Source organism: Chlorocebus sabaeus, chromosome 12, assembly GCF_047675955.1.
Source record: "Chlorocebus sabaeus isolate Y175 chromosome 12, mChlSab1.0.hap1, whole genome shotgun sequence".
Lineage (NCBI taxonomy): Eukaryota > Metazoa > Chordata > Mammalia > Primates > Cercopithecidae > Chlorocebus > Chlorocebus sabaeus.
Window position 1 is genome coordinate 28,763,576 of NC_132915.1, and position 22,950 is coordinate 28,786,525.

General features: G+C 40.2%; 1 protein-coding gene across 2 annotated transcripts in view; it reads right to left on the reverse strand.

The window, feature by feature from the left end:
• Nucleotides 1-22,950, reverse strand: part of PIP5K1B (phosphatidylinositol-4-phosphate 5-kinase type 1 beta) — a 305,606-nt gene that overhangs the window by 169,330 nt on the left and 113,326 nt on the right. For both annotated transcript variants that reach the window (XM_007969425.3, XM_007969424.3), the window contains exons 2-3: nucleotides 22,396-22,480; nucleotides 17,925-17,993 (exon numbers count right to left, since the gene is read on the reverse strand). In XM_007969425.3, coding sequence (XP_007967616.1) covers nucleotides 17,925-17,993 — 69 coding nt within the window. In that variant the 5' untranslated portion in view covers nucleotides 22,396-22,480. The remainder of the gene's footprint in view (nucleotides 1-17,924; nucleotides 17,994-22,395; nucleotides 22,481-22,950) is intronic.

Genomic DNA, 22,950 nt, shown 5'->3' on the forward strand with positions numbered 1-22,950 from the left:
TGTTCAATTGAGGTACCTGAACATTTTCACTCTTTGTCCCACTAGCCCCAAGAGTTGATGCTAATTGGCACTGGGTTGACATGAAGGAGACTGGCTTGCATCTCTGTGGTCTCAGTATGTGGTCCTAGAGGACCATTTGCTGAATAAACGAATGGGTGATGAGTTTATAACATGGAAGAGTACACACTTGGCCTTCTGGGTAGAAAACAGTCTTGACAGGACCTCTCTGGAATGGAGACGACCATGGTTGGACCTAACAGAAATACAGCACCCCTGGCATTTCTCTTCCTCTTTCTGCAAGACCACATCTCCATTTCAGGCTCTGGTTACATCAGTGCTCCCCTAGGCTTGAAGGGCCGGTGGGATGGAAGCACGCTGTCATGCTTTAGGCACATTCAAGTTAATTTTCCTAAATTCAAACTCTGACGACAGCCTTTGATAATTTTCTGTTGTATTCATTTTGCCAAGAACATAGAAAAGGGAGAGAAAATCTCTACTTTTTCCCACAGAGGATTAATCTTCCTAAACCGATGGAGTCATTTGAGTTCCTAATCCACAGGGTGTTTAAGGAAGGGTGGGAAAATATGCAGGATATTATTGCCTTTGCACCAAAGGGAAACTAACTCAGGTTTTCTCAAAAAGAGATGTAGCCTTCTCTCCACTCTTTACATTCTTCTCTTTTCCCTCTCCAAGGCATCCTGCCTGGCCTTCGTAAAACGACTGCTGCAAGAGATGATCACAGAATCAAAACAAACAAAACCACCACCACCAAGAAACCAAGAGGCTTCAACAGCATTTAGCAGTCAACCACACCCCAAGTTTTGCAAATGAAGAAGCACAGGCCCAAATATAACATGAAATTATATTAAAATTCTCGACAAAAGGAAAACGGAGATGAAAAAGCACAGACTTTCAGGCAAAAGAAACACAAGCTTTTCTCCCCCCTGCCAAAACCAAAATTTCTCAATGATTTCAACAACCTGCCCACCCCAAAATAACTTGCAAAAAGCACTAACTCTTAGGATAATTTCCACACATTACTCTGGTATGGGGAAGTGATCCGTAGAGTCATAGGAAGAAATTTTAAGACATTCTCCAAACTATAAGGAAATAAAAAGATCCCATTCATCTAAACTGATATAAAATCTGAATTAAATAATATTTTAAGAGAAACACGATTTTATTATTTGCTAGTACTTGAAGTATCTCAAAAAGCTAACCGTGTTTACAATAATTGCCTTTCCATGGTCAGCTTAAATTATATGAAAAAGTGAATATTCAATAAAGATTTTAGTTAATTAATTAAAAAAATTATTTCAACTTTTATTTTAGATTCAGGGATACAACAGCAGGTTTGTTACCTAGGTGTAATGTGCGATGCTGAGGTTTGGGGTGCAGTCAATCCTGTCTCCCCATTACTGAGCACAGTATTCAATAGTTTTTTTCAACCCCTGCTCCTCTTTCTTCCTCTCCCTTCAATTATGATTTTAAAAAAAGTTTCAGTAAAACTGGAGGCAGAAAGAAACTTTCTTAATGCAGAAAATAATTTTTCAAGCTAAAAGACAACAGTATACTAATGGAAGCACTAGAGTGACACTTTCCAAATGTACGTGACCAAGGGATTTTTATTTATGTATCTATTAATAACTTGTGTGTACAAAGAATGCACTTTGGGAAACAGTACAAGAGCCATTTCTTTTTTAAAACACAAGTAAGACAAGGCTGTGCTGTTATCACAAGAATTCTTTGATACTGTTTTTGAATATCATATTAATAAGACAAGCCAATTACAAAATATTGGTTAGAAGGAGAAAAATGATAATTTATACATTATATGATTGCTACCTAGAATACCCAAGAATCAGTTATGAACCTAGTAGACTGGTTAAAAAAAAAAAAAAAAAAAAAAAGGTATCAGTTTAAAAAATAAACTCACATGAATTAAGATCTTAAGTATCCCCAGTCAGAAAATGTAATGGAAAAAAAAATCCCATGCACACAAGAAAAAAAAAAAAAAACTCAAAACATTAACAACAAAAAACCCATATAAGTTACACAGACATATATTCAACTAAAAATAGGTACAAAATCTATGAAGAAAATAAAAATTTACTGAGGAGCATAAAAGACAATAAATATATCAACATTTAATTCTTGGAAGGAAAAATACAAGTTTAAAGATACTTCTTTCTAAATTCATTAATTTAATAAAATTTCAACAAAAATCACAATAGAATTTTTTTTTTAGAGATAATGACCTTATAATTCCAAAGTTCAATCAGAGGGAAAAAAATGTAAAAACATCACTAGGAAATTTTTGAAAATTAAGAATACCGTGGGAAGTCTTGCATTACAAATTATTAAAATTAAAGCAAGGCATTACTAGCACAAAATTACAAAAGAAGAGCAAAGATAAAAGCCTTAAGGGAAGTATTAACAAATTTGACTATATAAAAGTTTGGGTCAAAAAAAAAAAAAAAAAAAAGGTAAGGAAAAGTAAGTCTAATTTAAGACTGGAAAAGCATCTGCAACAAAAATGCAAGGCCCTAAATATATTAGTGCTTACAAATCAGAGAACAAAGGGTATTCATAGATAATAATACACATAAATCAATAAAAATCCTCTGGAAAGTCTAACTTAACAATAATAATGCAAATTAAAGTGAAAATTAAGGCATTTTCACCTATCTAGCTGTTAAAACAGTTTTAAAGGAGCAGTGCTTACTGCTAGTGAGGACTCGGAAAAACAGGGCTCCCCTAATTAGCTGGGGGACGTCTAAGATGGGATAACCATTTTTAAAGGTAATTTAGTAAAGTGCTAAAATGCACAGACCACTTAACTTGGTTTCCTGAGGTCATGGGCCAAGTTCCTTGTGTTCACTGCTATATCGCTGCCTAACACAAATGAGTGCCCAGATACATCTACTGAGGGAGAACATGTAGGGAGACAGGCATTCTGAGGCTGGAAAGCTGGAAACAAAGATACTGTTCCAGGCCATCTGGGTGCCAAACGCTTTCTGGCCCAGGTGACCTTGCTGAGGCTGAATTCGGGTCAATAAACAGGAAGGGCATGGATGTTTGTAACATTTCCTATTCCAGGAGTAGACTGCGGGTTTAAATTCATCTCTCATGGAAATGGAAGCCTGAGGGGAAAGGGCTTCGGCCTGGTGCCCCAGATTTGACCAGACTCTGCCTTGTGTACCAGCCGCTGTGTGTCCCTGCTAGGGACTCTGAGGGCAAAGGGATACCTAAGACATGCTGTATCTGCTTGGCATGGCCACCTGGCTTCTGGTAAGACAGCCTCCCTTTGACCAGGTAAATCAGGAGCTTTATCATAAAGTGTAGTTTCTTCCCACCCATCTATAAACTCATCTGAAGCAATTCATGACCCTCATAAAAAAAAAAAAAATGCACACTTAAAAATAAGCTCTATATATACATATATGTGTATGTGTGTGTGTGCATATATATATGTATGTGTGTATGTATCCCATATGCTAAAAACAAAATTTTCTCCAAAAAATGAATAAAAAGCATGGAGATAAACATCAATGTAGTTTGAGCTGGCATACCCCAAATTCCAAAGGAAATGGAAACGTTTGATGTTTTTATTACATTGAATGCTTCCTTGGAAAACAGGGTCTTGTTTTGTTTTTTACAAAGCAGAATCTCAGAAGACTCCATCCTTTGATTTTGTTCTGAAATTAAACTTTACTGCTTTAAATCTCTTTTGTATTTACAACTTTAAAACCCCTCTAATTTGTCATCTTAAAGTTATATCCAAATCAAATATTCCGAAGAACATTTGGTTGGGGGACAGGAATGGGGGAACTGGCTTGTCTCCAAGATTAGAATAACTGATAAATAAGTTAAAAATAAAGAAATAACCTGGGGTGAGGGACTGTGCTGATTGTGCAGCTTAGTTTGTTCATGATTTTCTTTAAAATCCATGCAATGGGTTTTAGATGCTGTCTGCCCACTCACACCTTCCCTTATCTTGCTGTCTTCAACCACACACCCTCACCCCATTCTACTGCACTCTCTGTCCTTAAAGAAGGTGGCACTTGCTTCTTCCCAGAAAAACTCTATTGTCCCAGGCAGAACAGTTTGAATGTGTAAAGGCAGAGACAGATGAGGAAAAAGGGTTCTTGAAGCCCAATATAGCTTCCTGAAACTAAATCAGACACTGAGATGGTAAAGCTACAATAGAAAATTTGCCATTTTTATTTAATATAACTGAAAGCAAAAAAAAATTTTTTTTTGCTTTCTAGGCACAATCTTTTTAAAAAGGTATCTTTAATGCATGAAGGTTAGATTTCCTTTTGCCACAGAATTCCACTGCCTTCTGAAACAAGCTTTGACCTTCAATACTCAATAATAAGGACTACCACAGAAGGAGAATGGGGTCCCAATCTGCAATTGGAATGGGTTTGAAATTTCCAATTCCATACTTTGAACAGTGTCCCAATATGGAGAAGGTGGCAGTATTATTGTGGCCTTTACTAAGTATCGAATTCTATTAATACCTGGACTGCCAAGTCCCTATTCCCATAGGGCTTAAATTCCATTGGGAGTAGGTGGGGAGCCAGCATCAATAGTAGCAATTTGTTATTTGTACAGCCAATTACCATCTCCCTGATACTTTCTCACATAGTGTTAGATTTAATACTCAAGCCACACTATAGTATTTCTATGCTCAGACATTCTCTTGTATAAGGTTGAGCTTATCAATGGCACAACCAGCCTGATGGCCCTGCCACACACTCCCTTCTCAGTCCACTGCTGTTGAGGAAGGAAGAGAAAGAGTTGGGTCCAATGTTCTGTCTGTTGTCATCAATGCCTGTTTCTGGCTCCTAAGTGCAGCTTTAAAGTCTACACTCCTTATGATTTTGAGAAGGATATAGTTGCTTTTAAAACTGCTAGGCTATTGTTCCCTCTCACTCTCTTTGAAACAGCAAACCTGAACCACCATTGATCTTGTTTCTTTCATGTTCCAAAGAAAAGGGCATTGACTACGATGTTCGTTCTGGAGAAATGGGCTGCCAAACGATCCCATATCCTGACCTCCCCCTGACAGTTACTGTCATCTGTCTAGGGGTTGCCTTTAACTGAGCAAACATCTGGAAAGAACAGAACCTTTAACTGACAGTGCTGGAAAAAGACTGCCTTTTAAAATTCATTGCTGAAGTTCTTCCAGGAATGGCTGATCACAAGCCATCTGTAGACTACAGATGAGGGGACTTCAGGATGCCACACCATTAAGAGCCAACTTTCAAATGCCTGTACAGTGATCCACAACTCAGGTAATCACTACCGTTTTGAAACAGAAAAAGCCAAGGGAATGGAACTGAGCTCTTTCAAAGTGTTCTTTCTGTGAACACCCACAGTACAAATTCCATCCCTCTTCAGCCCTCCAACCCCACCCCATATCTCACCTCTAATTGCACCTCCAGAACTGTAGGCTCAAGAACATCTCTTTGGAAAATCTATAACAATCTTAGAATTAAGAAGAAAAAAGTGATACATCCCTTGGATGCTGTACCAGATGCTATGTGGGAACCTATGGATGTCAAAATAATTGGGCAAGACCCCTGCTCCCCAGCCACCTACAGTGCAGTTGGCATGACATAACTGCCAACAATTACTACAAAACAAAGTCATCTGTGACATAACAGAGTTAAGTGCAGCCAAGGGAGGCTGGGGAGGGTGACTGACAGTCACTGCGTGGGAGAGTGGACAAAGGCAATGGCAGAGCTGTTTCTGGAATGAAGACATCACAGAGTGATCAGCTTGTGTTGGAAGGAATGGGGATGGAAAAGAGGAAGGTGCAGCATGCAGCGCGGCCAGAGTTAGGTGTGTGTCCAAGATAATGGCAGGGCATGGTTAAGACATACCCACTGGGGATGGCTGTGAAGGACTCACATGCCATGCTATGGAGCAAGGATATTTTCTGAAGGCATCAGAAGGCCAATGGAAGATAATAAGGCAGTGACTTGGCCAGCTTTGTGTATTTTAGGAATATAACTGTGGAAAAGGATCTTAGGAGGCAATATCAAAATACGGATGTTCCCCCTTCCTGAGGCCTCTTCTGCATCCATTTCACCAATGCCTATGAATTTGCAATTCGACAAATTGAAGCTGAACCCCAGACCTCTCCCTTGAGTCCCAAACCCATGTCCAACCACCCGCTTGCCTGACATTCTCAAACTCACATGTCCAAATTGGAAGACTTGTTTTTCCCTTACCATGCATCTCTATCTCAACTGATGGTCACAGCATCCACCCAGGTGCTCAAATTAGAATCCCGGGATCATCAATCATTCCTACCATGCCCTCACCCCTACATCCAACCATGGTCCCATCCAGTCAATATCAACTCTGAAATGAATCTTAAACTTGTTTCCTTCTTTCTCCTCTAGTCCACTACCTTTGTCTAGGCTGCTGCCTATTTCTCTAACTCAGGGCTTCTCAACTTAGCACTATTGATACTTGGGGCTGATGAGTATTTGTTGTCGGGGGACAATGTCTCTGGCCTCCTACCTGGTGCCAGTAGCACCTACTCCCCTCAACTGTGACAGCACTGTCTAATGTCTCCTGGGGGACAAATCTGGCTCCCATTGGGAACCGCTGCTGTCACGCTACTTGGCCACTCTTCCCTGCTCAGAACCTTGCTTCACCCCTGGCCTCCTGCTCAGTTCCTTGAATCCACCAAGTTCCTTCCTGCCTTGGGGCTTGGCAAAGGCCATTCTCTCTGCCAAGCACATTCTTTCTTCCACTCTTCTCTTGACTGCCTCCTTCACACACTTGCAATCCCAGCCCCTGTGCCGCCTCCTTAGGGAGGGTCCCCTGAATACCTTATCTAAAAGGCAGCAGTACCTTTGCCTATCTTTATTTTCTTCATAGTACTTTAAAAGTTAGTATTAGATTGTGCATACTGTTTCTCATCTGTCTGTACTATGACAATGAAAGCATTATTAGGGTCAGGGACTAGGTCTCTCTTGGCCTCTGTTCCACCCCTAAGGCCTAGCACCATGCCAAGCTAAATAAATACTTGTCAATTGGAGAAATGAATGAGTACACGGACGTAAGTCAAATGTACGTCGTACATTCTAGGCACTAAGCACACCCATAAAAATGGCAAGGTCACAATATGAAAACTTAGCTCAGGAAAATTAGAACGTTACCCAGACAGCCTACATTTCAGCTCTGTGCTCAAAAACCAAATGCCTCCTGATCTGCAGTGAAGTGGACAGCAGCGCATCATGGATGAGCAGAAATCACTGATTTAAGAGGAAGAGTAGCTCATCAACTCTGCTGGAAAGAACTGCAGCAAGACCTCATGAATAGTTTAGAAGTCTCCTTCTAATTGAACCCAATTTCTGTCTCTGGGTGTCTGGGTGTACATGCATGTCAGAAGTTGCGCAGAACTGATACAGCGCTGAAAGTCTTAATTTCACAGCCTGCACAGGGACCACAGCCCATCTTCTTTTCCTTCCTTAATGATACACTGAAGGGTTGCCTCTTTCATGCAGAGGACTGAGCTGCCACATCTTCCTTTCACTGGTGTAATAAAAGCAGCTGACACAGGACCAGACAGTAAATAGAACTTGCCAGAAAATACAGTATACCATTTGGGAGAACTGGATTCCCAAAGAGGAAAATAACTTTCAAAATAGTCATCCTCCTACCTAATGCTTTCTTTACCAGATGTTTTTAAGCGGTTGAGAAGATTATTATCGAGTTGTGACTCTTTCTGCGACAGTCTACAGAATTGCCAGAGAGTACGTTTTAAAATGTATTCTTCTTCTAACTTGACAATCCAAGATATGTCACCACTGTTAAGTGGATCTCATCCTTTACTGTCAATTTTGAGTTCTGCATTCAGCGATAATTTTTGAAATGATCACTTTAGTCATCTTCTCATTTCTAGTGTTCTACACAGTGCCCGAGGGATTTTTTTTTATTTTTGTTTTTCATTTTAAAATCACTACATACTCTCTAGAAAAAGTTATTCTTGAGGCTACAGTTCAGATTCTGTGTTCAGAAGTGAGATACACTTTGATGAGAAAAATGGCTTTGGAACCACTCAATCAGGGAAAACATTTTAAAACTGTTAAATTGTAGGCCGGGCGCGGGGGCTCATGCCTGTAATCCTAGTACTTTGGGAGGCAGAGGTGGGTGGATCACCCGAGGTCAGGAGTTTGAGACCAGTCTGGACAACATGGTGAAACCCCGTCTCTACTAAAAATAAAAAAAATTAGCTGGGTGTGGTGGTGGGCACCTGTAATTCCAGCTACTCAGGAGGCTGAGGCAGGAGAGCAGCTTGAACCCGGGCAGCAGAGGTTGCTGTGAGCTGAGATCACACTACGGCATTCCAGCCTGGGCAACAAAAGCAAAACTTTGTCCAAAAAAAAAAAAAAATTGTTGGCTGGGCACAGTGGCTCACGTCTATAATCCCAGCACTTTGGGAGGCCGAGACGGGTGGATCACAAGGTCAGGAGATCAAGACCATCCTGGCCAACATGGTGAAACCCCATCTCTACTAAAAATACAAAAAATTACCTGGGCGTGGTGGCGTGCGCCTGTAGTCCCAGCTACTAGGGAGACTGAGGCAGGAGAATTGCTTGAACTAGGGAGGCGGAGGGTGCAGTGAGCTGAGATTGCACCACTGTACTCCAACCTGATGACAGAGTGAGACCCCATCTAAAAAAAAAATTGTTAAATTCTATTAATTTGTTCCCATTCCAAAGTTGTCTGAGTTTATTTTACTGCCCCCTGCTACTATTGCAGATAATTGAGAATCACTGTTTTAATGTCATAGGCAGCACTGCCCTCCAGACACCAGGGCATTCAGACAATAATGCAGTGGGTAGGGTCTTACAGAACCTGAAGAAAGACAGTTGGGGTTAAAATCCCAGACTTACTCTGCCACATACTTGCTTTATGCCCTGGAGCATTTAGGTAACCTCTCTGTACCTCAGTTTTCTCATCTGTAAAATGGTAATAATAGTATCACCTCATAGGGCTGTTAGGAAGATTAAATGAATTTTCCAAAGTGCTTAGAATGATAGCTGGCATACACTAAGCACTTATGTTAACTCTTATTATTAGCATTGCTTTTAAAATTGCTTTTGATTGGTAATAATTAGGTTTTAATTCACTGAATTAGTAGGCTTCTGGTTAAAATAAACTCAATATAGTTGATAAATAAAATTCTTCCATCAGCCAATGATTCTAACTCCATAAAACAGCAAAAACTCTGAATAAGCACATGGTATGTTTCCTATGATTATTAAGTAGATGTCAGACTAGAACCTAAATTACATTGCTGTCATCTTTTCCCAAATTCAGAACAGAGAATTTTAGAATTTTAAATTTTTATGTTCTTTTGCAACTTCTTAAGAGCCACCTTAAAAACTCTCTTTTATATGCTCAGGCAAAGGAGGGCAGTTAGTGAGTGGGGAAAGTGGAGGAGCCACAGGCCTCAGGGAAACGGGGCCTGCTGGCCAGATCAGAACCCGGCTGGCTGAGCTGCACAGGGAAGCAAGTGAACACCTGCTTATATTAAGCCTTTTAATTGAAAAACAAAAGCATCGTTGTGCCCTGAGAACAGGGACCACAGTTCAGATGGCCCCACTGGCGGCAGTAACACTCAACACCCCAACCTCCTCGCCTGCCATTCACACCAAACTCAACAACATTGTGGGGTTTTTTGCCCCTGAAGGAAGCCGCGCAGTAAGTTTTGGGTGTAGAATATGATTTCCTATAGTTTGTGTTTTAGAGACAGCAATGTGATGTTTATAGGTATTAGGGACCAAAACACAGCGTCTACAGTTAATCAGAAGGCAGAAGTACAACAAATCTGGGGAACTTAACATATGGAAGCCCCCTCCAAAGCGAATGCTGAAAGAGGTCACTTAAGAATGAACCACTCCGGGCAACAGGCTAATGAGAGGGTTGGCTTGCTCAGCTGTTTTAAATCTGAAGCTGCCGATTCTTTTTGCTTAATTATCTGTAATGTCCTGCTTAAAAGCTGTAAAGGCAGATTTGCGATCACCTGCTTTAGTACTTAGTGAGGAAGAAGACAGAGCGCAAGTGTTTGGAGGAGTGATCTGCCAGGGCGGGGGGTGCATGGTAATGTGATGTGATTACACATGCTTTTAAGTGTAATGGAATTATTTTAAAAATGTTCCCTCTGTAAATGATGCAGCTCACCTCCTTGCTGCTTAATTTTAAAAAACACAACAGCAATTTACTTTTTTTTTTTTGAGATGGAGTCTTGCTCTGTTGCCTAGGCTGCAGTGCAGTGGCACCCGTTTACTATTAAGAGCACATCTTTCTCTCTGATTTTAGACACCTGTTGCTGTTGGGATGACTACAGCGTCATGCCCCAGTACTGTCAGCTCACCACCCATGCCCAGGCTTGACTGCAGCTGCCCCAGGAGGCTAAGTAATCCTTCTCCCCAGGAATCCAGTGCTCTGTCCCCACAGAACTAATCTGGAGATCAGAGGCTCAGGGACTGTATTCTTGCTAATCAAAACAGTGACTTCACTCATTAGTATTCTACTTTTCCCAGTATTTGCTCATGCCTGTTAAATTGTTTGATCCTCACAGCACTATGAGCCAGCTCGGGTAGATATTAATTAATTACAGTTTATCAATGAGAAAAATTAAGGTTCACAACAACTAGGAAAAATGCCTACGGTTATCAACCAGTATCTGGAAGAGCTAGACTCACATCCGCCCTCCTCTTAGAAAGGGTAGTTTGATTTGAACAAGGCTTCTCAGCCTTGGCCCTAACAACGTTTAGATAATTCTTTGTTTTGGGGGTCCATCCTCTGCATCGTAAGACACAGCATCCCTGACCTCTATCTCCTAGAAGCCAGTAGCGCCAGCCCTCACATTGTAACAACTAAAAATATGTCCAGACATTGCCAAATCTTCCCGGGGGTGGGGGCGAAATTGCGGATTGAGAACCAGCAGGTTAGGGTGTTTTGGATTAAGATGGATTAGGAATCACACTTAGAATACCAAAGGGTCATTCATCCTAGAGACCAGCATAGCTGCTATGCATGACAATTGCTGCTTAGCACAAACAAATTTGCTTGTTTCATGGAAGTGGTGGCTTTCCAGAATCTGAAGGAAAAGAAGAACGGTCAGGACAGAGAACACACTCCAGCCCCTCTTCCCTCCGAAATCCTGAAATGTTATTTGTTCAATTTTTGAATCGGTATTACCGTCACATAGTTCAAAATTAAATATGCATAGAAAGATGTATTTATTTATTTATTTTTTGAGACAGAGTCTCCCTCTGTCGCCCAGGCTGGAGGGCAGTGGTGTGATCTTGGCTCACTGCAACCTCTGCCTTCTAGGCTCAAGTGATTTTCCTGCCTCAGCCTCCCAAGTAGCTGGGATTACAGGCTTGCACTACCGTGCCCAGCAAATTTTTGTATTTTTAGTAGAGATGGGGTTTCACCGTGTTGGCCAGGCTCATCTCCAACTTCTGACCTCAGGTGATCCAACCATCTCGGCCTCCCAAAGTGCTGGGATTATAGGCGTAATCCACCGTGCCTGGCCACAGAGCCACCGAGCCACCATGCCTGGCCACAGAAAGGTTTACACAGAGAAATTTCCCACCAACTAAGGACCCTACTACCTGGTTGTCCCTGGAGACAGCCAGTGTTACCAGCGGTCAGAAATATTTTATAAAAGACCTTGTATTTAAAGAGATACTTCATCTTAGATCAAAGTGTCTCTGAGCCATTATCTTACATTGAAAAAGCAATAAAAGGTATCTTTCCTTGGAATGTGGTCCGGGTCAGATACTATTTCCTCCTACCTCACCGCTGCCTGCCTCCACTGATAGGAAACTGTCTCAGACACTGGAATGAAGCAACAACCAAGGTCTTCAAAAATAAAACAAAGTGAACAAAACTGGGCATTTGGGTCAAGGATTCTGTGGGTGTCCTGGTCTGGTCAGTTTCTCACTGGAGCTTTCTGAGTGCTGTCAGCACGTGTGCCTGTCACGGTGAAAACTAGCTAAAAAGACTCTGCACACTGTAGGCGAGGCATCGGTGCCACAGGCAGGTGGCCTCTGCCCCCACAGCAGCCTGCGGTCATCAAAACCAGAATCTCCCAGTGGAGGCCTATTGTGAGGAGGCCCAGAAAGGAGGGAGAAGCAGAAGAGGAAGGGGTGAGGGACCTGGAACCACAACCTCAGGGTGAAGAGGTGAGACAAGAAGAAAAGCAAATGGCAGTGCCTGTTTCCCATGACAGTCTAGGCCCTGGTGGTTGGGAAACAGTGACCCAGTCCAATGAACAAATCACAACATGGGACATCATGTGACTAGAGCTTCTAATCATCTCCCTAACAAAGAACTGTAAGGTAACCTGGCATATGTCATTGAATTTCCCTGACATCTGTTTGTTTTGGAGAAGTGGGGCTGGGTCATTTCTTCACATATAAAACAGACAAAACTTGAATCTCTAGCATCAGTATTTTATTTGCATTGAAACCATCCTCTTTCAAGTAAACTCGTGCTCTGCCTCCTGCATCCTTTTAAGTCTCTTGCCTTTTTAAACAACAAACAAACAAAACCCCAAAATAACACAATACTCTTTCCCAAACTTCCCTAGTTCCACCAATGGCAGAAAACTTCTGGTAGTCACACTGATTGGAAATGTAATTTTCTTTTCAAAAATATTCCCCACATCTTTTCCTACTCAACTTTTAACCCAACTTTGTTGCTCAACTAACACAAAAGTCTTCCCGTGTCATCTCCTCCAACCCTGGGCAACTTGTGCTCTGCCACTGGCTTTGCACAGGCCTTTCATTTGTCACTAGCCCCTACAACAATGTTACAGTACATCACTGCCTGAAAACTGCACTCCCCAGCATGGCAGTCATCAGCCACGTGTGCTTATTTAAGTTTAAATTTAACTAAAATTAAGATAAAAAATACAGCTCCTCAGACACACTGGCCACATTTCAAATGCGCAACAGCCACACATAGCTTGTGGCTATTGCACTGGTGCAAATTATAGAACGTTTCCATTATTGCAGGAAGTTCCACTGGACAACACTGGCCTAGAACATAAAATCCAAACACCTCAAACCAGCACCCAAGGGTAGCTGTCATTTAGAGCCAGCCCATACTTCCAAATCTGCCTACTACTTTCCCCAGACACTGCCACTTAGCTTTATCCAGGCCAGCCTCTCCTGTAATGCCAACAAATCATACTCCTCCCTAATTCTGTGCCTGTGCTCATTGGACTCCCTGCCATCAAGACAAACAAGTAGGTAAATCAGAATGCACAGTCACTTAAAAAGTGGAATTTTTGGCCAGGCGCAGTAGCTCACACCTGTAATCCCAGGACTTTGGGAGGCCAAGGTGGGTGGATTGCCTGAGTTCAGGAGTTCGAGATCAGCCTGGGCAACACAGTGACCCCATCTCAACTAAAATACAAAAATTAGCTGGGCGTGGTGGCGTGCAGCTGCAGTCCCAGCTACTCCTGGGAGGCTGAGGCAGGAGAATCGCTTGAACCCGGGAGGCGGAGGTTGCAGTGAGCCAAGATCGTGCCACTGCACTCTAGCCTGGGTAATAGAGTGAGACTCCAACTCAAAAAAAATAAAAGAGAAATATCAATTGTTTTGGCACTTACTGAACACCAATTTGGGTTAAGATTTAATTTTTTCATGTGGGTCCATCTTTTTTCTCCCAAATAAGTTGTAAGGTACGGGGAGGCAGAGACAAGTTCTTACATTTCTTTTGCATCCTCCTTTTTCCTTCTCACTTTTTCATACCAACAGGGAGGTCACAGGTTGTAAACTGGCCACTGCCTAAGGGCCAGATAGAGTCCACAGGCAAACTGTTTTGTCCAGAGTGTATTTTTAAAAACGTTTGGGGGCCAGGCGCGGTGGCTCAAGCCTGTAATCCCAGCACTTTGTGAGGCCGAAACGGGTGGATCACGAGGTCAGGAGATCGAGACCATCCTGGCTAACACAGTGAAACCCTGTCTCTACTAAAATAAAAAAAAATAAAAATAAAAAAATAAAAACGTTTGAATTAGTTGCTGTCATTTTAAAATGGCAGATTTCACATCAAAATTTTCATCTGTTTTCTTGAAAAACATTAGAGTATCTGGCAACCCTAGGCGAGCATTCATTCATAGCTCTGTTGGCTAGAGCTGACTGCCTGCTGCCCCTTTTAAGGAAGGTGCAGACTCTCCTGTTTACCATGGTCCCCTGGTTCTTTCCCTCCCTTCTTAGCTGCCAGGCCCCAGTAGTCTTCTGCATTTACAACTCTTGCGGAAAGCACTCAATAAATTAACTGATAATGGCAATACTGCACTCTGTAAATAAAGCCAGGCAGCCTTTAATGCCTGTCTTAATGGGCAGCTTGTTTGTTTTATGCAGCTAAAATCAAACTTCTTATTTTAGCCATTAGCTGAAGACATTATTAACCTCACGGCCCAATGTTAGCTGTTCTTCCTGAGCTTGCCAAGAACTGAGAATGGATTCAGGAAATGGTCAACTGCAAGACAAAAGGCAGCCAGCCTCAATAATCACATGCAAATAGCTGAGACACAGAGTGTAAAGCTGTCCCATGAACACTGAGTGTTCCCTAATAACACGTGGAAATCATAGCACTCATGACGCTGAATGTTGCTGGCAGCTGCCCAGTATATCTGGGGCTCAATACAGAAAGCCTAAACCTGCTGCTTAATTCTAACAATATTGGCTTCTTCCCTTTTGAACTCCTCATTATAGACTACTGTGTTCTAAAATTGTTTTCATGTCTTGCCTCTCCCACTCCACTGTAAGCTACTTATAAATTCCTGGGGTATATTTCTCACTCCTAGAATAGAGGACCAGAGGCCTTAACCTGGGATCCATGGATTGGCTTCAGTCAAGGCAAAAACAATGGGTTATCAAAGCTTCTTAGTAAATCTGTGCATACCTGATGGTCAGGGCTTCAGGACTGGGAAAGAAATTTAACTTTAAGGTATCTGTAAAGGGAGTAAGATGTATGGTGGCCTTGACAACGCTCGTGTAGTCTGTTTGCTATCATTTACAGTTTTTTTTTTTTTGTCATTTGCATTTGCAAAGCACTGCTTTTATGCTTTCATTAAGGTCATGGGTGAGCATGGTAAGCTACCCAGGGCCAACTCAGGCATCATGCTGGTAGAGACTGAGTGAATAGGGAGTAAAACTGCCAGTTTTTGAGACCATTAGTCTAACCAGATACAAACACACTAAACATAATATTTAACCCATACTTATCCACCTTGTCTGAAAGGAGACTAGTGAATCTTTTAGACGCCTTTAAATCAAGACTCATTAAATTTGAACATACTTTTTATGAGTAATTTAATGAGTCTCTCAAAATTGGAAATGCAGTTAGTTTGAAATAAACTACATCTTTATGAACTTCTCCAGGTTTGTAAAAGATATGTTTCTTCTCTAAATATGTATAAACCATATGTATAATAATAATGCTCAAATTATACTGGGGAATACTGTCTCACTTATAATCTGGTTTCCAGAATGTACTCTTCCTCATTTTTGAAAATAGGAATAATATTTGCTATGTCCTGTTTTCTGACAATTTTCCCATTCTCAAATTTGTTTAAAGCTCACATTCAGAGGTTTTCCTATTCTAGCTTTAAATTCTTTCGTCTGGGAAATGGTTTACCTGGGCCTAGAGATAAACATATTTGCAATAGCTTATGTGCCTCTTATTATTACCTCTCCTAACTCTGAGATAAACACATTTGCAATATCTAACTCCTAAGTCCACCATTAACACCTTCTTCAGTTTGAAGATCAGAGAATTAAACTGAATAATTCAGCTGAGCTTTTACCTGTCAGTAAAACAATACTTTCTCTAAGCGATTCCTTCTTCTTGCTATGCATATCAATACCATATTTATTAAGGGGTGAAGTTCTAAGTGCTGTGCTGGTCTTCTCGGTGCTTTTTAAGGAGGCTATGTACATCCCCTTCCATTACTTATACCTTTTAAAACCAGAAATCATTAATAAGATCCTGATATTATTACACATAAAAAATTGTTCGTTTAAAAAAAAATTCTGGTCCCTTTAGGTTTTCTGTGTTTTTCCTTATTTCTCCTACCATAGAATTTGATTTTCAGTTTTTACAACCTAAAAAACATTGCTGAGTTAAATATCCTACTAGAGACATTAATCATAGAATTACCTATACTAATTATTGAAAACCTGCTTGACTAAAGAAATTCTTGGGCAGGGTACACTTAGCAAACTCTGAGATGTCATGGTCACATTTTTTCTACAACTTTTGCAGCCACAAAGCCTCTCCTGTAAGTCAGAATTCAGTCAAGAATTTCAGTGCATCTTGATGCTGACTGAGAATACTACCTGAAACTGATCTGAAGTAATAACAGGCTAGCGATGTACTCTGTGTTGGTCCATGCTTGAATGAATGTACATGGAATCTTGGGTAAACGAGACAGGATTTGGTTTTTCACCTGTGTCTAAAAATAAATAATAGTGTATTGTTGCCTTTGGCCAGATGTACAAATTTTATAAAATATGCTGTGACACTTCTGAGCTCTTGAATCTTTACCCAACTCTTTTCCAACCACACCATCACTTTGAATGATAACCTCCCGGTTTATATTTCAAGGTTTGGCTGAGTGGAAAAGTCAGATAAAAAAGATCAGGAAAAAGTGCATATTCCCCCACATGAAAATAGAACAGAAAATACATCATGCTAGTTCCATGACCTGAATATGTGGTCGGAACACATAACTCATATACTTTATGACTAAACGTCTTGCAGGCTATCCATCAAAGTATAAAGGGAAAAATTAAGAAATAATAAAGCTTCAGTACACAAACTTCCTACTCTTAAGAGGGTGAAATAGCAAGAACTTTGAAAAGCTAAAATGTACAGTCAATTTATAATCAGGAGTAGAGGTGCTTAGGAATATATTTCACCCAGTAATGTGTTTGAACATTAGCTTGGTAGCTGGGAGTCAAGAATTTATCAGTCAAAGACTGGTAAGTTAAGATACACTAGGAAGTCTGGAAAACGAGTTTTTGTGAAATGGACTGAAGACATAAAATCTGAGCAACTTAGAAAAGGCGGGGAAGAGGAGCATCTCACATTTTAAAAGTTTTAAAATACAAAGATAGGAAATGTTTTAAATGTTGGTGGAAAGTAGCGAGTCCATTAAAGGATTTATATGTTATATACAGAACACTGCATGCCCTCAGGAGCCTTCTTCTTAGGAATAAGAACAGTCTTCAAACAACTATCTTCACTCAATATTCTGTATTATGGTGAATTGACCCCCAAAGATCCCCATGCCCTAATCCTTGGGACCTGTGAATATTTCACCTTATAAGGCAAAAATGAATTCAAGTTGCAGAGGAAATTAACGTTGCTAATCAGCTGACCTTTTAGATAAAGAATATTACTTTTTATTAATATTTTTCTGTGTTTCTGTGAGCCTAGGAGGGCTCAATGCAATCACATAGGCCCTTTAAAGTGTCAGGGTGATACAGCCTGGGAACAACTCCACCAGCCATTGCTGGCTTTGAAGATGGCAGGGAGCCACGACACAGGGCATGCGGGGAGCCTCTAGAAGCTGGGAAAGACAAGGACCGGACTCTCCCCTGGAGTGTCCAGGAATGAATACAGTTCTGCAGACACGTGGATCTCAGTCCAGGGAGACCCATGTTAGGCTTCTGACTTACTGAACTAGAAGATAATGCATGTATGTTGTCTTAGCCACTAAATTTGCAGTAATTAGTTATAGCAGCAACTGGAAACTAAGATAGTAACTTACAACTGCCTTGGAGAAAGAAAGGCCTTTGATAATATTCAGGTACCAAACAGCAACACAGTGTTCCTCTTTAGAAAATAAAATGCACACTCACTTTTTTATAGGTTTTTTCTTCATTTTGTTTTCCAGGTGCTGCCTCTCCATTTTCAGCAGCAGACGACATCTACAAGAGAAACACACTGCCATGTGAACTTGAATGCTACTCTGAAATACAATATATTAATAATATTGTTAACCAAAGGATCTATTTTAGTTAAGCATGGTTTTGTTATGGCTATTGCTGTTGTTCCTAAGAAAGGAAGAAAGAAAAATTTCAGAATACTAAAAAAGAAATCTGCATTCCTTCGTCTTTCAAAAATAAATCCAAAACTTTTTCGTAATATGTTTTATCCCATATGCTCTAAGAAAGCATGTACATGTATATAAGTTTCTGTCTACGAAGCTTTTATTTTTTATTTTTTATTTTTGAGACGGGGTTTCATTCTATCACCCAGGCTGGAATTGGAATGCAGTGGTGTGATCATGGCTCACTGCAGCCTCAAACTCTTAAGTTCAAGCAGTCCTCCCACCTCAGCCTCTCGAGTAACTGAGATTATAGGTATGAGCCACTGTGCCCAGGCTACACAGTTTTTTAAAAAACTTTTCTTCTGGTTATAAATGCTCACTGTAAAAATATGTGGGAAGTACCAAAAAATATGAGTCAGAACAAAAAAATTACTCAATTCACTACCCTTGGGCAACTCCACTATTGATATTTTATCATATTTATTTCTACCTTTTATTCTGTGTATTTTCATATGAAAAAACTTACAATACTATCTTACCCAGTATTTTTCACTGAACATTTATGTTATCAGTATTTTCCCATTTGATTACAAAAATATCTTTGTAAGAATAATTTTTTTCTAGTTGTAAGATATACGACTCTGAACACCACTGTGTGTTAATACTTTAGTCAATGCTAATACTGAAGGATAGTTGAGGCAGCTCAAAGAGTTTTGCTCCCGCAAATAGTACAATAATTATTTTATGCTTATATCTTTATCTAACATCAATGTTTTCTTGGACTAGATTCTTGGAATTGCTAGGGAATACTAGGGTATTAAAAAATTTAAAGCTCTTACTACATATTGATAAATTTATTTCCAGAAGAATATACTCATTCACACTGCTATCAGCCGTGAGTGAGGGCTCGTTTCATTACACATTTGGTAATGACTGTTACCATCTCAAACAACTTTGCTAATCTGACAGGTAAAAGAAATCATCTCCTGGTTTTAATTTGCATCTATGAAAATTACTGGTGAAGGTTAACATCGTTTTCACATCATTTTTAGTTCTTCATATTTCTTCGAGTTTTCCATTGTTTCGTCCATTTATCTATGGAGGTCTTAATGTTTCCATTATTGATTTTTACCTATTATGGTTATTCATACTAGTGGTTTGCTTATTTTCACGTTTTAAGGTCATTAATTGCTTGCCAAGTGCATTATTAATAGTCTTCTGTTATTATGTCTTTTTGTTTGTTTCTGAGACAGGGTCTCACTTTGTCACTCAGGCTGGAGTACAGTGGTGCCATCACAACTCACTGCAGCCTCGACCTCCCAGGCTCAGACAATCCTCCCACCTCGGCCTCCCAAGTAGCTGGGACTACAGGCGCACATCACCACGTCTGGCTAATTTTTTGTAATTATTTTGGTAGAGACAGCGTTTCGCTATGTTGCCCAGGCTGGTCTCGAACTCCTGAGCTCAAGTAATCCTCCTGCCTCGGCCTCCCAAAGTGCTGGGACTATAGGCATGAGTCACCATGCCCAGTCTACTGTGTGCCTTTTAACTTGTTTCATAATTATGATATAGAGAAGTTTTACATTTTTACACACTCAAAACTATTACATATCTTTGTGAATTCTTTTAATGCCTTAAGATAAAATATATTTTTTCATTGAGAGATCTGATCTTCAAATGTGTTTCTCTCTTTTCCTAATGATAAGATTTTCACATGTAACCTATAATTCATCTGAATTTTTAAAGCCAGTTATGTTACTTCTGTGGTAAACAAGGGTAACTTCATAATTAGGGAACCACAATATTTAAGGGTCTTACCTTAAATTGCATGCAGAACATTTAATACCAAGGAAGGGTAAAGTTTCTGACTTTCTTTTATGCCTTTGAAGCATGCTTTAAATTCTGGGCTTTTAATAAACACAGCATATGCTAAACCTAGGAATTCATCAACTATTTCTCTGCCTTGGAACTAAGTGACTGAGTTTACCCACATTGCCATGAGCTTGATATGACTAAAAACCATCCAGGAAAATAAATGCAAGAATCACGGTGAGCCAACCCCACTAGATCTAGTACTGCCCACCAATCAAACCACCCTTTCACATAATTTTGCAGTTCTATTTGTGTCTTTTTAATCTGTCTGTGTTAGAATAGAGTCTTCAAGGACAGATGTTTCACAAACTATTGTTTTCCATCTGTATCTGCTTAAATTGACTTAATTCATTTTTCTAGTCTCTTTTTTTTTTTTTTTTTTTGAGACGGAGTCTTGCTCTGTCACCCAGGCTGGAGTGCAGTGGCCGGATCTCAGCTCACTGCAAGCTCCGCCTCCCAGGTTTACGCCATTCTCCTGCCTCAGCCTCCCGAGTAGCTGGGACTACAGGCGCCCGCCATGTCGCCCGGCTAGTTTTTGGTATTTTTTGGTAGAGACGGGGTTTCACCGTGTTAGCCAGGATGGTCTCGATCTCCTGACCTCGTGATCCACCCGTCTCGGCCTCCCAAAGTGCTGGGATTACAGGCTTGAGCCACCGCGCCTGGCCTCTAGTCTCTTTATAATAATATTTTGGTAAGTTTTGAATAAAAATGCCAGAAGAATTAAAATGGTTTATATATCATGCTCAGGGTAAAATACAGGCCTTCAACTGTTTAACAGAGCCAAGACCTCCCTAACGAATGCCATTCTGGTAATTTCACCTTTAAGACTTTGCAGCTTTTAAAACCGAAAAACTACAAGAGCAACTCTGAAGGGTGCTTAAAAAAACAACCTTAATGAGAGGTTAACTTACTGGCATGAATGAAGGACGGAGGATGAGATGGTCTTAAAGTATTTTTTATTACTTTGTGAATCACCCCTGACTTGACAGTAGGGAAGAGGAGAAAAACACGTAAACTTCTATTTTTTTAAAAAAACACTTCCTTTTAAGCAGCACAAAACCTATAATAATGATAAACGAAGGCCATGAACTATCATCTGGATTCAAGGGTTATTTATTTGTTTTTCCTATAGAGTGATGTTTAACAAAGTTCACATGAACCTATTAACCAGGGACACTGGAGTCGGAGAGGCCATGTAGCAGGGACAAAGAAGATGCTTGGGGATGTACTAGTAAACTGCAAAGGGCCATTACAATGGTCACAATGATGACTACTGTTTCTTCTTAGACTTGTTATGCTTCTGCACCACATCATCTGTAACTAATGAATCCAAGGCAAGTATGAATTAAAAACATCATTTTAAAAAACATTATCTAATCAGGTTGGGCATGGTGGCTCACACCTGTAATCACAGCACTTTGGGATGCTGGGATGGGATGATCACTTGAGGCCAGTAGTATGAGACCAGCTTGGGAAAAACAGTGAGACCTCATCTCTATAAAAAATAAAAAATTAGCCAGGCGCAATGTCTTGCACCTATTGTCCCAGCTACACAGGAGGCTGAGGTGGGAGGATTGCTTGAGCCCAGGAGTTTGAGGCTGTAGTGAGCCATGATCACACCACTGCACTCCAGCCTGGGCAACAGAGGAAGAGCCTGTCTCAAAAAGAAAAACAAAAGCAATACTGTGTCATTTTAGATAAGGGACTTGAGTATATTTTGGTATCCACAGGTCCTGGAATCAATCCCCGGCAGATACCAAGGGCTGACTGCACTGAATTTCCTTTGGGGGTGATGCAGATGTTTTGGAACTGCATAGAGGTAGTGGTTGCATAACATTGTAAAAGTGTTAAACTGTACTAAAAATGAACACACTGAATTGTTTGTTTTTAAATGGCTAATTTTATATTATATGAATTTCACCTGGAAGACACAGCAAGCCATCGTCTCTAAAAATTTTTTTTGAAGTTATAATCATATGTATTTTTCATGTACACATAAAAGGAAGGAGGAAAGACATTCTCAGAAGTTCTGGTAATTATCTACAGATGATGGGATTATAAATGCTTTAGGTCTTCATTTTTATATTTTGTTAGATTCTCCAAGTATTCTACAGTGAACACTGCTACACTTAAAAATAAGGAAAATACTATTTAAAAGTTTAACCATACATAGTAATTAACAACAGAGACCACATCTTTTTTTTTTTTTTAACCCTTCTGGCACGCCAAAATTCATGAAATTTCTTGTTTCTATTTGCTTGATGTTTGTTTCAAATTTGATGTCAAAGTTAAAGGTTATGAGCTAGATACATGTTTTAGAATATTTGTAAAAATATTTACGATGAAAAGGTAAGGGCTCTATACTGATTTGATCAGAATTAATTAAAAATATAGACTATACTCCTTACCTTTGTAAATGAAATGGCAAGTCATCTGCAGTTGGTAGTGATGGGTGGCCTACTCATTGTTGAGACCGTTTTCTTTCCCAGGTTTCTGTTAAAATAGAAATTTCTGGTCATTATTTATTCATATCCCTACTATATCTCCCAAAAAAGATCAGAGGTAGCTATCAGGATACATGCAATATAAGCAGTTAAAATTAAAACAAAGGAAGGAATGTGGGTGAGGGAAAATAAACGTGGAGAGCAAGATGACTCTATCAGCAAGGGCTGTGCATAGAACATAAGCCACAGGGCCTGGTATGGTTGTTGAATAAGCTTTACAGTCTACAACTTGACTCTGAGATTCCTGGTTTCCAGAGGAAAGGAAAACATGATCAGTTACCAGATGCATAATGAGGAAAAGATAAAAGCAAAGCAGTTACTCAAATGAACCACAGGTATCCAGAGATTCAAGTTGGAGTGGAAATTTCTCCCATGGATCTTCATAGAGGAGACAGCATGTGACATGTGGACAATTTTTCAGTATTATCCCTATGATAAATTACCTGTGATTTCCATAAG